Here is a 14,223-nt window from a genome sequence, read left to right as displayed (position 1 = left end):
AGTTTGGAAACCTCTGTGCTAAAGCATCTCACCTGCCCGCTGTTTTGAGTTCTTTGACTTTGTTCCCTCCATGATAAAAGTGAACATCTTGCTGGCTGGGTAGACAAGGCACATCCTGTTTAGAATGGCACGCACATCTCTGCGGATAACATCTTTTGGTTCCCCAACCTGGAAAGTGAGGAGGAAATATTTGCAGATTTACAGAAGCTGGAAGAAGCCATTAGTATGCTTATTCTGGAGGGAGCTGGCTCCTAGTCCACCCCTGCCAAGTCTTTCTCTCAAACATTGTGCCTTCCAGTGACTGGGGAAAAAGAATACTGGGAAGTATGAGGATAAGGGATAAATGATGGATATTGTATGATGTATATACGAGTTGTAAAAATCCATTTAAAAAAAAGAACACCCTGGGTATTTGGACCACTGGATACAGCAAGGAGGGAGAAAGGTTCATATTCCCCCTGAGTGGGAAATGCCATGAAAGGCAGAACTGATGGAAATTGGAATACTCATTCCTATTGGCTAGAATGGTAACTGTTTTCCAGTTCTGGATCTGAAGGCTAAAGGGAAGTTTTCCTTCTGCACATATGTTTTCCCTCTGCACATAACTGTTGCATTATGGGAAAACATTGCTTCTTTTCTCTTGCATTCTGGGAACTCTCGCTTATAATCTTTTCTCTGTTTCTGCACATACTGTACGAACCTGCTCCAAACACCAAGACATTCCCTCATCGCTCAGTTCACCTTAAGTTCATGGTGACTTGTATTCCATGCATAGCTGACCACATCTATAGAATTTGATTATTATATTCTTTCATGTTATGATCAATCATTAGTAATTGTTCATGTTATATTAATCTTTAGTTATAATTAATTAGGTTTCATGCTTGTCTAGTCCCAACCTCGTTTCCCAGCCTTTAATCTACCGGTGATTAATGTTCACATGTAATTCCCACCCCTCACATGTAATTCCCGCCTTGCATTTGCATTAACCAATAGGCAATGAGTTTCTTTGTGTTTGTATCAACCAATCAGCCACAAGTACACCTGTGGCAATGTTTGTAATATTCAATAAAAGAGAGTTCCCGGGACTTCCCCGGCAGACGCTCCTCACATGGCACCCACTACTCGTCTGTCGTGATTTTCATTCCTACAGAAGGCTCCAGAGAAAGGGTGCCTTAAGTATTTTGTAAGTGACGTGACTCAAAAACCTTTGCTAGATTTGGATACCTTCAAAACAAGGTAGGGGATGAAGGAGGTGGCCTCATTTTCAGTTAGATGGTACTCTTCTTGGTTCAGCATGGCAAAAAGCAGCTTGAGGTACTCCAGGACCTTCATCAGGACACTTGTGTTGGTGTCAAAGAATCGCAGTGTGAGCCACTTCAGGATTAGATCCAGACAGCTGATCACTCCATCCCTTTCACTATCCAAATGCTAGAAGAAAAAGCAAATTGCAGTGTCAAGTTTGGACAAATAGGCAGCACTTAAAATTAAAGAGTCATCTGACAAGCCAAACAATAACTCGGAAACTTTCCTGGTACCAGACACTGAAAGATGGCTGGCCCGCACACGCATAATAGCTACTTGCGTCGGCTCCTATAATTAGCTTCACTGTATACACCTGTTGCACAAGGCCTAGACGAGAAAACTGGGAGGCTGATACTAATTGCCCTATTCTTACGAGACTATAATGTAGGGCTCTGCGTTGAACAGGGAGTTTCCAAAGCTTGCCTGCTCTGGGAAACCTCCTTTATACTTTCACCACCAAAGTTGCTACTATAATTCTTCATCTACAACCACAAATACAGTCTTCTCACCTCAACCATAACAGCAATAGCTTTGTTGTGGTGCTGAAAATCTGCATGGAACATCTCATCTTGCAACCACTTGGCAACACAGCTGGACATCTGAGTCTTCAGTTGCTCAATATATTCATCACGAGGAGTAGTAAAGTTCCATTTCAAAACCTGCGAGGGGGAAAAACAGTATCAGCACCCTGCTCAAGAGAAGGTGTGAACAGCATTAACTTCAGTCCCTGAACCTAACAAAATCACCTCAAGGTTAGGAAGGGGAGAGGGAGACTGCTTATTTTAAAGAAAATATACCTATAATGATTTACCTGGTTGGTAACACATCTGGTGTTAGATGGTTTAGGTTAAAAAATATGTAAATAGTACCTGTCTTCTAACTATATAGATATCAAAACAAATTCATGTTGGGAGATGGAAAATATTTTCCTTCACAAATGTATCCGTTGACTTAAATATGGATAGAATAAATTTTGTTTCAATTCCTAGTACAGTATTATTTTATCCTCACAATAACCTTTGAAGTTGATTAGACTGAACTTACACCAATTGCATTGACCTATTTCATACTTAATAACAGTGCTTTATTTGAAAAAAGGAGGTGCTGGTATGCACCCCCTCCCCCACCACTGCTTCCTGCCCCCAGAGGCATTTTGGCAAGACCCACCAAAGTGGATCTACCACAAAGTGGCGTGGCTAGAGCAGCTATTTACTTGACATGCAGACCACTCTTGTGGTGCAGCTAGAGTGGCCCACGCAGCAAGAAAAGGAGGAAAAAGCAATGTTGGCCACTCTAGCCATAACACTTTGTGGTAGGGTAAAGCAGTCCTCTACCACAAAGTGCAGTAGTTACCGCCTCAAAAAAACAAACAACCCTGCCTAACCAGCAACCATAGTTTAGTGCTATACAAACAAGCAGTAAGCATCAAGCTCATATGTTTCCTCTCTAGCACTTTCGTGTGGAAAACACAGCTGTGTTTTTTTAAATGAAAAAGCATTAACAGGTTACTCCTAAAATGAATAGCATTGAACTTACAGTAGTTAGGTATCTGCTACTGCTAACTTTAGGTATCTGCGTAAGGATGTTTGGCAAGGGTTATAAGAGTGCTTTTGCAGACAATAGTATTTGTATGTAAAAATACTATTATCTGCAAAAGCACTCTTATAACCCTTGCCAAACATCCTTACACAGATACCTAAAGACCGAATAAATCAAAGTTCCAGCATAGTCCTAGAGATCAGAGGTTGTTAATTTCTCTCACCTTTAATCCTTTTTCATCTTTCATCCTTTGCTCTTTCCCATTTGGTACTAAGATAAAAACTGGACCAGATCGGTCATCATCATCCTTCAAGTTGGATTTACTTGGTACTTTCTTCCCCTGTATACCCTAAAAAAACCACAACACTGAATACACTCTTTCAAAATCACAATCTCCTAGGTTGCAATCCTACACAATTACCTGGAAGTAAGCTACATTGAACTCAATAGCACTTACTTCTGAGCAGGTAGTGCAGCACTGCACTCCAAGTATGTTTTACTCAGCAGAAGAAACACTATCCCGCTAGCATGCAGGAGAAAGAGATTGCCCACTCATAAGTTGTGTTAAAATGTGTGCTGAAGCCTTCAGGTGTATATTTTAGTACTATGAAGAAAAAGCCCACCATAGTGCGCAGGTTTTTAGTGTAGCAAGATTTCCTTCCTGGTCAGTGCACTAGTCACAGGTGATACCCACTTATTACCTGTTTGGTAGGCTTGTTCTTTGTCAGATTGCTATTGCCTTTGGTGAGGCTTGTATTAGCATCAGAATGCTGAAATAAGTCATAAAATGCTCAGTGGTTAATAGCAGGCTCCAAATCATACCATTATATTTCTGGTGTATGCCACATCAGCAATATTTTTAATCCCTCTGAGTGATGCATAAGGTAAATATGGACCATTCTTTGTTATGTGCAAGCCTGCTGTACTTGCTTACAAACTCCAAATAGGAACTACAATGCATCTAAAGGTAAGACTGGGGAACAGTCAGCCCACAGACTCCTCTCCTCAGCTCCTCGTGGCAATTAGGTTTAGAAAAAAGGACCCATTTGTGTAAATGGGACGTTTTGAAACCCTAACTGCCTAACAGGGAAGGGAGGATTAAACCTTCCCTGTACACCAACTTCCGGGTTGGCGCCATCACCGAATGGCAGACTCCCTCCGAGCTCCGGAGGGAGCCTGCTCGGCAGGGGCTGGGTCCTGCCGCGCCGGCGACGCGGGGGCCCTCAAAAACCATGGGCGCTGAAACCCATGGACATGGTGACTCGGTGGGCACCGTTTGCGCCCCCCCGACCTGCGAAGGAGCCTTTTTAAAGGCTCCGGAGCGGGGGACGGGAGGTGGTGTGGTGCTATGAGTCTTCCGCTTCCCCTGCCGAGTGGAGCCGCATGCCATTTGACGGAGAGCGCTGACTTCTTCTATTGAAAATTTGGACTAAGAAGAATAACCCGTGAGTAATTGGGAAATCGGATTTAAAAGGGAAAAAAATTTAAATTTGGAACAAGCGGGGGAGGTGCAAAAAGGAAGTCCGTCTCCCCCCTGTTGTAGAGGACTTAAAGCAAGATTTGACAACTAAGATCGAGCGAAGGGTTTATTTTTTATTGATAAAGTTATTAATTTCACGATGAAAAATTACAAGACTGAGCCGGAGGAGAAAAGTGGAATGTGTGAGCTAAAATGTAACCCCCCCCCCGGGAACCGGGAGCGATCCGTGAGAGCACCTGGTGAGGAGATATAGAGGCTTTGACAGCTGTCAAAGTAGCTGTCAAAGTTGAAGAATAAAAAGAGAACTTTGTTACGATGACTTTGCCGGTTATATTTGTTACAATTTGGATATAAATTGTTGAAAACAAGGGATAACAAGTTACTCTGACTTTTGGGTGTGATTTGGAAAGAAACTGAGTTACCATAATCCCTCTAGAGGGGGCTTTGGGACATTACAAGAATTGCTGTAAGTGGAAAAATACGCATGGAATTGGACAGGACTTTTTATCTCCTGGGAAAACTGCAGAAATGAAACATTATTTTGTCTACAGAGGTCTCTACACTAAAGGAGACAATAAATCTATCTATTGAAGAATGGAAGGGACTTGACGCAAGTTTTTGTTCCTGAACAAATAAAGCCTCTGTAGAGGAACTAGAAGCTTTTGGAATTAGAACGTTTTTGCAGTGGAACAGGGAAAGAAACCAGAGGAAAGTGAGGAAAGAGAACAACAAGAATTGGACAAAGCTGGAAGTGGGAACATTTGAGACATCCAGATTTAAAAGGTCTAAGAAATAAAAAATTTGAGTTTAACTCTTAAATATAGAGATCTGGATGGAAAAAAGAATGGACCTTCTTGAGATAGAGTCCTTCCAAGATTGGGTGTTCGAAATTAAAGACTACCAAAAAGATGGCAAAGACTATTAAAAAGACGGCAAAGTGGAGCGGAGAGAGATTTGGACATAGATGTGGGATCTCCAGGCCGACAGCAGATATTGATGGACATTGGGGATCATAACCAGGAAAGGGGGGAGGGAAATTTGGAATCCAAAGGGTGTAAAATTATACTTTGTTCTTTACTTCTTATTTCATTCTGTTCTGCATATTAAAGAGGGGAATTCATGGAAGGGAACAGGGGTCGATTTTAGGGGGGGGGAATATATTTTTAATATTGGGTCAATGATAATAAGTTCAAAATTTGGGGTAAGAACTTGCTGAATTAATTTAAGAGAATTGGAATATAAGAGGGGGTGAGGTGGGGAAGTCCGGGAAAAATGTTAATGAAAATAAGGTTTAGGTAAATGTTCTTTTTCTTTCTTTCTCTTTTTTCTGTTATATCTGGAAATTTCAATAAATATTATTTTTTTAAAAAAACCTTCCCTGTACACCACCATCCTTCTCCCCACTTCCAAATCACCCTCCCTGACATGGCAATTGTACTTGGAGATAAAATTCCCATTCTCTCACTCATTGTTTATTCTCATTACTACAGGGTGGGGTGAGGAGGGAAAGCACTAGGCTTAGGGGGGAAAGGTTACTTGTGTGCTGCTGCAGAGTAGGAAGAGGAAGAGAGTGATGGTGGCAGCAGAGACAGAGCGAAAAAGTGCTCCACCATCAGCTCTGGCTCTGCCCACCAACTTGAGCTCCCATCACTCACAATAAGCAGCTCCTAAAAGTAGTATGGACGTAAATGGGCATACAAATCTGGCCTAACATGGAATCTGATGGGTCCCTTTCAGTCCAATAATATCTATTACTCCTAGCAGTGGCTCTTCAAAAACTCTGGCTATCCCAGCTACCCAGTCCTCCCCCCCCCCTTAAAACAAACCCCACCCTCAATATATTTTGAGATTTTGCTCCAGACAGAGAGCACATTATTACCACAAAACTGTTTATTTTATAGAACAGGATTGCTAAACTTCTTAATTATCAAATCTCCATATAGTTTACACTAAATGTAAAATATATACAAACACAATGAAACTTCCTAGACTTCAACCTTGTAAACCACTTCCTTTGTGCTGAAGTAGAATTTACCTTGGATTTGGGGGCTGTTCCTCCTGCTTTGGCTTTTTTGGCATCAGCCTTGGACTCCATGGTGCTGGACGAATAATCTTCACCAGAACCTTCAGATCAACATAATTTTAACTACACAATAAGGCTGGAAACAGACGCAGCATGCAACAAGTTCCCTCCACATAAAGCAGATTTCAGCTTGCACCACGTCACACTGCAAACTACTTTTAAAAGCAACTTTTACAAATGCTTTGTAATGTTCTGTTTGTGTCAGAATTTTTACATCACCTTTCTTAGACATATGAAAAATATGTCTCCTGCTCAAAGAATCTACACCCTTTAATCCATACTAGACATGCTCAAACCCTTGAGAAGTACCTTTTTGAATCCATTTGGTTCTTATTAGGAAGGAAACCATCACTAAGACACAATATAAACTTTTTGTCTGGATCTTGCTGAAGCAGCAAATTGTACATCCAGAAGTATCTAAGATTGATTGAGTGCTTAGAGTTGCTCTACCCTTAATGTTCCAAAGGCCGGGGACACACACCCACACCCACACCCACACCCACACACCATTCCTTTAGTGTTGGATTACTCAGCTAGTATTCCAAGATAGACAAAGAAATTGTTCTTGTCAATTGACCCCAACAAACCTGCAAATTACACATATTCTGAGGGTAACATAGAACCAAGCCACTTGTAAGTCTCCCAAGTCTTTTGTTCTGATACTATGGGAAGAAACATGATAGGCGAAAAACTAAAGCCTTTTCCATTTTATTCAATGTGAAACCACTGTGGAAATAATTCAGATAGGTCTAAACTTACAAACAATATGCTTAAAATGACTGCTCCTTGCCCAGACAGCACATCATGACCATAAGATTGTGATTGCAGGCTTCTATGCCATAGACCCAAGGAACTTCAGTAGGATCCTGTTTATAATCTCCTAGATTTTGCAGTGTCTATTTGTAGACACACCTGGTTTATAAATATAATGGAACCTCTATTCCTCTTAAAATACAGATTTGCTTAATGTGGGATGTCAATGGAATGAAGAAAGATTACCTGATGCAACTTGAGATTTGGCTGCAGCAGCTCCTACTGCTCTGGAAGATGCCTTGGAAAGTGGAGCAGGTCTGGCAGGCATATTAGCTTTGGCTTTTTCAAGCATGGCCAGTACTTGGTCTTTGGAAGTTGGCTAGAAAGCAAAAGAAAGAATTTAAAAGGCACCTAATGGCACATGCCTCCTATTTTGCAAATCACTACATACATGGAAAATAGTTTTTTCTTAACAGTCATCTGGGGGTCAACATAATTGAAAGAAGACAGTGATCACATTCCCAGTACCAACAATATTGTGAATATACTTCATCCAATGTACAAAGTTGTTAATTTGCAGTTTTATAAGTTGCCTTATACAGAATCAGAACATCTGTCCAGCTAGCTCAATATTGGTTACATTGACCCCAGGTTTTCAGAGAGAATTCTTTCCCAGTTCTACCTGGAGAAACCAGGGATTGATCTCAACACTTTGGCATCTAAAACAAATGCTCTACTACTGAACTACATTTTCTCCACTGTTTAATTTCCCATAAAGCAAATGATGTTACACACAGAGAGACATATGCAGATGTACACCCCCCCCCCCATTTGTACTCAGTTATTTTGTTTGTTTGCTATACCTTAAGCTTGCCAGTGGCTTTGGCCATCTTCTCAAAACCTAGATGCATCATAAAGAATGGCAGAGCATCTTGTGCCTTTTTACGGACATCTCCATTTCGATCTTCAAGGCAAGAGTATAGGTGAGGCACACATAAAACCAAGTCTGATGGAACAGAGCGGAGAGTGGGGAGCTTATCAGCCAGCCAACCTAAAAGCTGGGAGAAAAGAAAGAAGATCCCTTAATTCCTATTTGATACTTGCCACTCTTGGGACACTAAAAGGAACTGGAGCATCCAAAAGTACAATACAAAGAAAGGCCTCATTTCACTACATTACATATATAAATAATTTACCTACCTAATTTGACATAATATAAAGTAGCTTTTCTCAGTTACTCTTGACAAAGGATAAATGCAAAGTTCATTGACATGGAACAATCTTTTACCTCTTGCCTTAGGAAAGGATTCTCCTTCTTGAGCTCTTCAGAAAGGTCCTCCCCTTCCAACCACTCTTTCATGCCTGTCTGCTCTATCCAGGCATTCACGGTTGTTAGAGAAGCTGCTCGGACATTACTCTGAAGGAAAAAAAAGATTTACATATGCTAAACCTCAGCAGCAGTAAGAAAATCAACAGAGCAAGGTTTGGGGGTCTTTTTGCAAGTATTTCTCCCTCTGTATTTCCCATTAAAGGTATTTTTATTACAGTACGCAGATTGCTTGAAAGACTGCAAGGATCAGGGAACAATGGCTTCTTACTATACAGGCCCAAGTGGAAAGCCATTAAAAGATTCCATGACTTTTATAAGGAGTTCCTACCTGTCTAACACATTTGTGTATGATACTTACAAAATAATTTTGGAGGGAGAAGGAAAGGAATTTAGTCTTCCTTGTACTCCCCGCTCTTGCCTAACTGACCTCAAACCTTCTCACCCTGACTCAGCTTCCATGCACTAATCACTTGCTGAACGATGAACCATGGTGCATGTCCAATGAGGATTAGTGCTAATGTGACCTTTCAAAACACTCAGTGTTTTGTGGACAGACAGCACCTGAACTCAGCAAAATATTCAACTTACACCTCTTTCTTGACGTGGAAATTACAGCACATACAAAAAAGTGTACATTTCCTACAACAGAGACACAAAACTTTGAATCCTGGGTATACTAATGCTATCCAATATTAGAAGCACTGCATGCCAGTGGTGGGTGTGTCCACCCCGCACTCTTTCTGCACAGCACTCTTTATACACAGCTAATAAGGCCACACTGCTTTCCCAGCTCCCCAACACCACACAACACTGGTGGTTACAGAGAGGAGGAGGAGGACAGTAACTTTAATAAGGGACAGTGGTATATGTCAGTGTTAAATGAGGTCATATTCAAACAAGAAACAAGGTGATTTTGGTCTCAAATAGCCTTCATTCCTACAGGCTGTACTGAGAAATATGTGAGTCTACCTTACTGTCTCCAAGAATTGTGACGATGGGAATGCCCAGGTTTTTCACATGCTGCTTGATATTTGGGCCCATAGCAGTAGCAAGTTGTTGAAGGATGGTCAGGGTTTGCTGCACCTGGAAACAGAAGAAACACATGAACTTTAACTCTGAAATTGTCTCAGTCTACCTCCTCTGGCCATTTTAATAAACCAGTGTGTCATATCTCTCTTTTTCAGAAGCTTGTGAAGCAGTACGTTCTAACTTGTAGATAATAAAATGTTGCATTGTGGAGTGCTACTATTCACATTCCCAGTGACAACATTCAATCCCTTCTCTTGATTTTCTGCGATGAATCAGTATTCTGTGGATACTTTGGATGCTCTGTCCTCATTCAGCTGATTTGGGGGTACCATACCCTTTGTGACCCCCCCCCAATTATTGCAGTTATGCAAACCCTGAGGTTCCAACATTTCCCTCTTGCATGCAGTTTTTTTTTGCCATGTAAACACTTCTAGCCTAAACATCAGAAAAAGAGGAAATTGGAAATGTTGATGTATGTTTACTTCCCTGGGTGTCAATCCTATCAATTGTTCTCTCTCTCTGACACACATTGGGGGGGGGGGGCGTTTTCCTGGGATTCTTAACTGAAGTGTTACTAGCAGAAGGGTACTCCAGGGCTTTATGTCATTCATGATTTGCCCAAGGCTGTGGAGCTCTAATCATCAAGGTTTTTAGGTTATAAAGAGAGGTAGGACCATATCTCTTGCTCCCTCTGTGAACTGTTTTTCTCCCTGGGTGACTACATAAGAGAAAGAAGGAACTGAGGAATCTAAAGCCATGTGGGTTTGCCACATCCTAGATTATTTGAAGTGAGGGGAACAAGGGACCTTTGGAACGTTAAGGTTTTAAGCCATTTGGCAATCCCATGCTGGTCAAATGACTGGATAGTACAGGTACCCTTACAATAAAAGCTAGCAGAGTTGTGAATCTATATAGAAATACAGTGGTACCTCGAGTTATAAACACCTCAGGTTACAAACGCTTCAGGTTACAAACTCCACTAACCTGGAAGAGTTACCTCAAGTTGAGAACTTTGCCCCAGGATGAGAACGGAAATCGTGTGCCAGTGGCGCAGTGGCAGCAAGAGGCCCCATTAGCAAAAGCCCGCCTCTAGTTAAGAACAGTTTCAGGTTAAGAACAGACCTCTGGAACGAATTAAGCTCATAACTAGAGGTACCACTGTTTGTTTTTTCTGATCAGTTGTGGTTCCAATCGAGCACTGTGGAATGGTTAGCATTCCCTCTCTTTATTGCCTTCAAGCTCCCCCCCGTACTGTGTGTGTGTGTGTGTGTGTGTGTGTGTGTGTACGTGTTCACAATGGTAAAACCCAGAGTTCAGGTACTTTCTCACAAGTATTCTTTCTTAATTGCTGCCTCCGTCAGTCTCTCTACAATTATAACAGGGAGCTATGCAATTCAGGGTCCTTAAAGACAGGTCACTTTAAAAACCAGCAACGATCATATCATAGGGTGATGAGCCCATTCTGGCTTCCCCAAAGACTGATTTAAGTGTAAGGCCTATTCCAAGCAAGTACAAAACCAAGCAGTCTAGGCAGTTTCTTGCATATGAAACTTGGTTGCAAACAGATGCCCGTTTAGGCAGACTTATTGTTGTTGTTTTTGATAGATAAGAAGCAGAAAAAGTAACAAAATAATTAAATTACTGTCCACACACTGGAAAACAGCTGTGTATACATGGAAAACGGCATGTGCAACTGTAGGGAAAGCTACAAACACACATATTTTATGGGCATTTATAATCAAAGTAGTGTTGTAATTTAAATTTGCATTTGTTTCAAATCACGGAACCACGATAATCTGTAGTGGACTTTCAGGACAAACAGAAGCACCATTAACAGGGAGTTATGAAATCTGCCCAGCTGTGCTTTGGAGCATGTGCAACAAAGGGATTAACAAAGCTCAATTGTACTAATGCTGTGCTTTCTGTAGTATAGTGCATTTCCTCTGCTTTGACAGCAACAGAGCAGGTTCTCTGAGGTGCACAGAGTATATTTATAGCTGTACCATTTCCACTGTTTGTGCCAAAAGAACATCCACATCAACAGACAAACTAGCAATTGTCGAACTCTACAGCTCCTTATTGTAGGAAAGGGATTAAATTGCATTAAAATGTCATACTAGATAACACTGTCATTTCAATCCTCCATGAAAGATTTAAATGAAACTGGTATTCATAACTGAAAGATGACAAGACTACAAAAAGTTTATTTTCAATTCTACAACTTAACATAACCTACCAGGATTTTATTGGAATCATTAAGACGACTCTTCAGTGCAGGTGCAAGTTCGCCTATGTTTGGCTGTATGAATTTGGCTTCATTAATTATGCTCGTTACTTCATCCAGACCCTCCTTTCGGATTTTCCAGTTTTTATCACCAATCTTAGACACTAATTCAGATGTGATCTTATCACTAAAAAGAAGAGGAAGAGTTAGCACCTCAGATTATAGTTTCTGTTAAACAAGATGAAATAGGGTATAAGTATCTTAACAGTGCATACAGAGAATACAAATTTACAACATAGCTTACAGATGAGTAACTATAAATTTGCATGTTGAAGTTGTAGCTATAAAAATTGTCCTCGGCATGCCAAAGCCATACAAACCTGATATCAGTTCTTGGCAAGAGATCCACAACATCATTTCCGGCATCCTCTTGTTCATCTCCTTCCTCCCCATCATCTCCACTGCCAGCCACGTGTCTGGTATTGCCTCGAGTTGGAGCAGGTGTTGTTTGTCCTTGCATCTGAAAAGTCAAAAGAGAATGCATATTTGGGGGGTGGGTGTCAGCAGCGGTTAGACAGTCACATCATCTTGGTTCACATGCTTGCACAACGCTATCTTAACTGAAAGTCACACAAGCTAAGGCTCCTAAATTGGTGCAATAAGCTGCTGAATACAATCATTTGCAGCACTTTGGAAGAAGCTTACTTTTTCAAACTCAGCATCTATTTGGGAAAGAAGAGCAGGTTTCTCATCCTCGAAGAACATCCGCAAAGGGGGCCCCACGTACAGATACATGACACCTAATAAGGTAATTGCAGATGTTCTCACCGCCTGTCAAATAGGAAAAAGAAAGGCTCAATTTCAACCATTCAGACTGTATTTAGAACTTAAGTTTGAAGAGAAGTTTACTTACAGGATTTGTAGCGGCAAGAGCAGTCTTAACATTGCTGATAAAAGCCTTTACATTCAATCTGGGGAGGGGGGGGGGACACACAGATTAGATGAAAGCAGCACAACAATGCATATAAAGTAGCAAGATACAGGACAGCTACTTGTTTGCGTTGGAACAATTTGTAAGCAGCAACTGCTATGGAATTTAAATCTCTAGTTTTCTGTTCAGCTCTTATTTACACAATGTACTTTGTCTGTTTTCACAATGGGATTGCAATTCAAATGGTACCTACAAGAAAATGTGTTTAATAATCCTGAGAACTGAACTAGTTCCATTTTCCTGAGGCAGGTGGTTTGAAGCTTCCTTGCTGAGAATTTGCACATTATACTGGAAACGTGGGACAGGGGAAATAGTGGGTAAACAGGCCTGATGTATTTAGTTTTTAGTGAAAGACTAGATGTCAGCCCAACTAAAGAATGGAAGGTAGGGCAAGGGGGAAAAAAACCTCTTTCTGTTTCAACTTTCTTTCAGAGTTGGAACAACTACATTGCCTCACCTTATTGTCACTATTTTTCAAAGGCTAGATGTCAAGAATCAGAAAGAGAAAGTTATTGGCCATGTGTCCTTTCTGACCATCATTTGACTATTATTACCCATCTTAAATCTCTCTAGATAAGCCTGTAGTTAATTCTAGAGTAGTTTCTCTGACCCAGGTAAGTCTTTAACTGAATTACAGGAACCAACCAGAAATTCTTTAGCTATAGAAATTTAATAAACCATGGGGTAATGATGGAGTCTTCAAACATTAAAGGGAATCCCACAGGTTCTCCTTAAGCCTGAATTTACGAAAATTGTTATAAAATAATGATATTATACCAGATTAATGGTATATAACACCAACAAGAATATCCTAGTGACTGCTGGAAATGCCAGGAAAACAACAAAGAATTATCACATGGGGGATGCAAAGACACATTTCAGCCAGACAAATATACTCAACACAAGTCTGGTGAAGGATGTGGTCTAGGAAGAGGGTGTGTGGCAGGGGGAGAGTCCAGAGGACCAGATGGAGAAACTGAGAGGGCCATATTCAGCTCCCAGGCCTGAGGTTCTCCACCCATTTTAGGTGATGCCCAATGATACTATATCTGACTGTAGTGCTTGATCTATGAGTCAAATGGCTCCTCTATATTAAGGCTCTTTATTCTAGTATTTTGAAACTTACCCAGAAAACCCAAACTCTTTAATTGCATTTGAAAGCCAATTCAAGGTTTCCGATTGGTTCTTTGGATTCTTCTGAGAAAAGGCCATTGACATTACCTAGAATGAAAACGTAAGACTTTACCCACCTCCACAAATCAGGAACATGCAACCTTCTAAAATAGGCATGATACCTATGGGTGCAGTGGCACTTACAGAGATTGCAAACAGCACCCAAGAGGCACTCCACTCCCTTCGACTGGATTTTTTAAAGCCTTAAAAAGAAAATTAGCCAAATGACAAGACCTCTACTTCCTGCACCTGCCATTGCTCAGCTGTGCAGTGGGCTGGAAGAATCTGAAGCAGTGACCTCTTCCCAGAGCTTTAT

At 41.0% G+C, this 14,223-nt stretch overlaps 1 protein-coding gene across 4 annotated transcripts in view; it reads right to left on the bottom strand.

Annotated features, from left to right (window-relative positions):
• CKAP5 (cytoskeleton associated protein 5) overlaps positions 1-14,223 on the bottom strand; it is a 45,508-nt gene that overhangs the window by 16,420 nt on the left and 14,865 nt on the right. For 3 of the 4 annotated variants that reach the window (XM_079950387.1, XM_079950388.1, XM_079950390.1), the window contains exons 17-31: positions 13,861-13,955; positions 12,657-12,714; positions 12,449-12,574; positions 12,124-12,263; positions 11,756-11,930; positions 9,460-9,573; positions 8,449-8,577; positions 8,024-8,218; positions 7,407-7,539; positions 6,360-6,448; positions 3,546-3,614; positions 3,068-3,193; positions 1,815-1,964; positions 1,228-1,431; positions 33-168 (exon numbers count right to left, since the gene is read on the bottom strand). In XM_079950387.1, the coding sequence (XP_079806513.1) occupies positions 33-168; positions 1,228-1,431; positions 1,815-1,964; positions 3,068-3,193; positions 3,546-3,614; positions 6,360-6,448; positions 7,407-7,539; positions 8,024-8,218; positions 8,449-8,577; positions 9,460-9,573; positions 11,756-11,930; positions 12,124-12,263; positions 12,449-12,574; positions 12,657-12,714; positions 13,861-13,955 (1,939 nt within the window). The remainder of the gene's footprint in view (positions 1-32; positions 169-1,227; positions 1,432-1,814; positions 1,965-3,067; positions 3,194-3,545; positions 3,615-6,359; positions 6,449-7,406; positions 7,540-8,023; positions 8,219-8,448; positions 8,578-9,459; positions 9,574-11,755; positions 11,931-12,123; positions 12,264-12,448; positions 12,575-12,656; positions 12,715-13,860; positions 13,956-14,223) is intronic. The other variant, XM_079950389.1, reaches the window with a different exon arrangement.

This window comes from Podarcis cretensis (genome assembly GCF_951804945.1).
Source record: "Podarcis cretensis genome assembly, chromosome: 1".
In the NCBI taxonomy this organism is placed as follows: Eukaryota; Metazoa; Chordata; class Lepidosauria; order Squamata; family Lacertidae; genus Podarcis; species Podarcis cretensis.
This window is presented reverse-complemented; position numbering and strand designations above follow the sequence as displayed.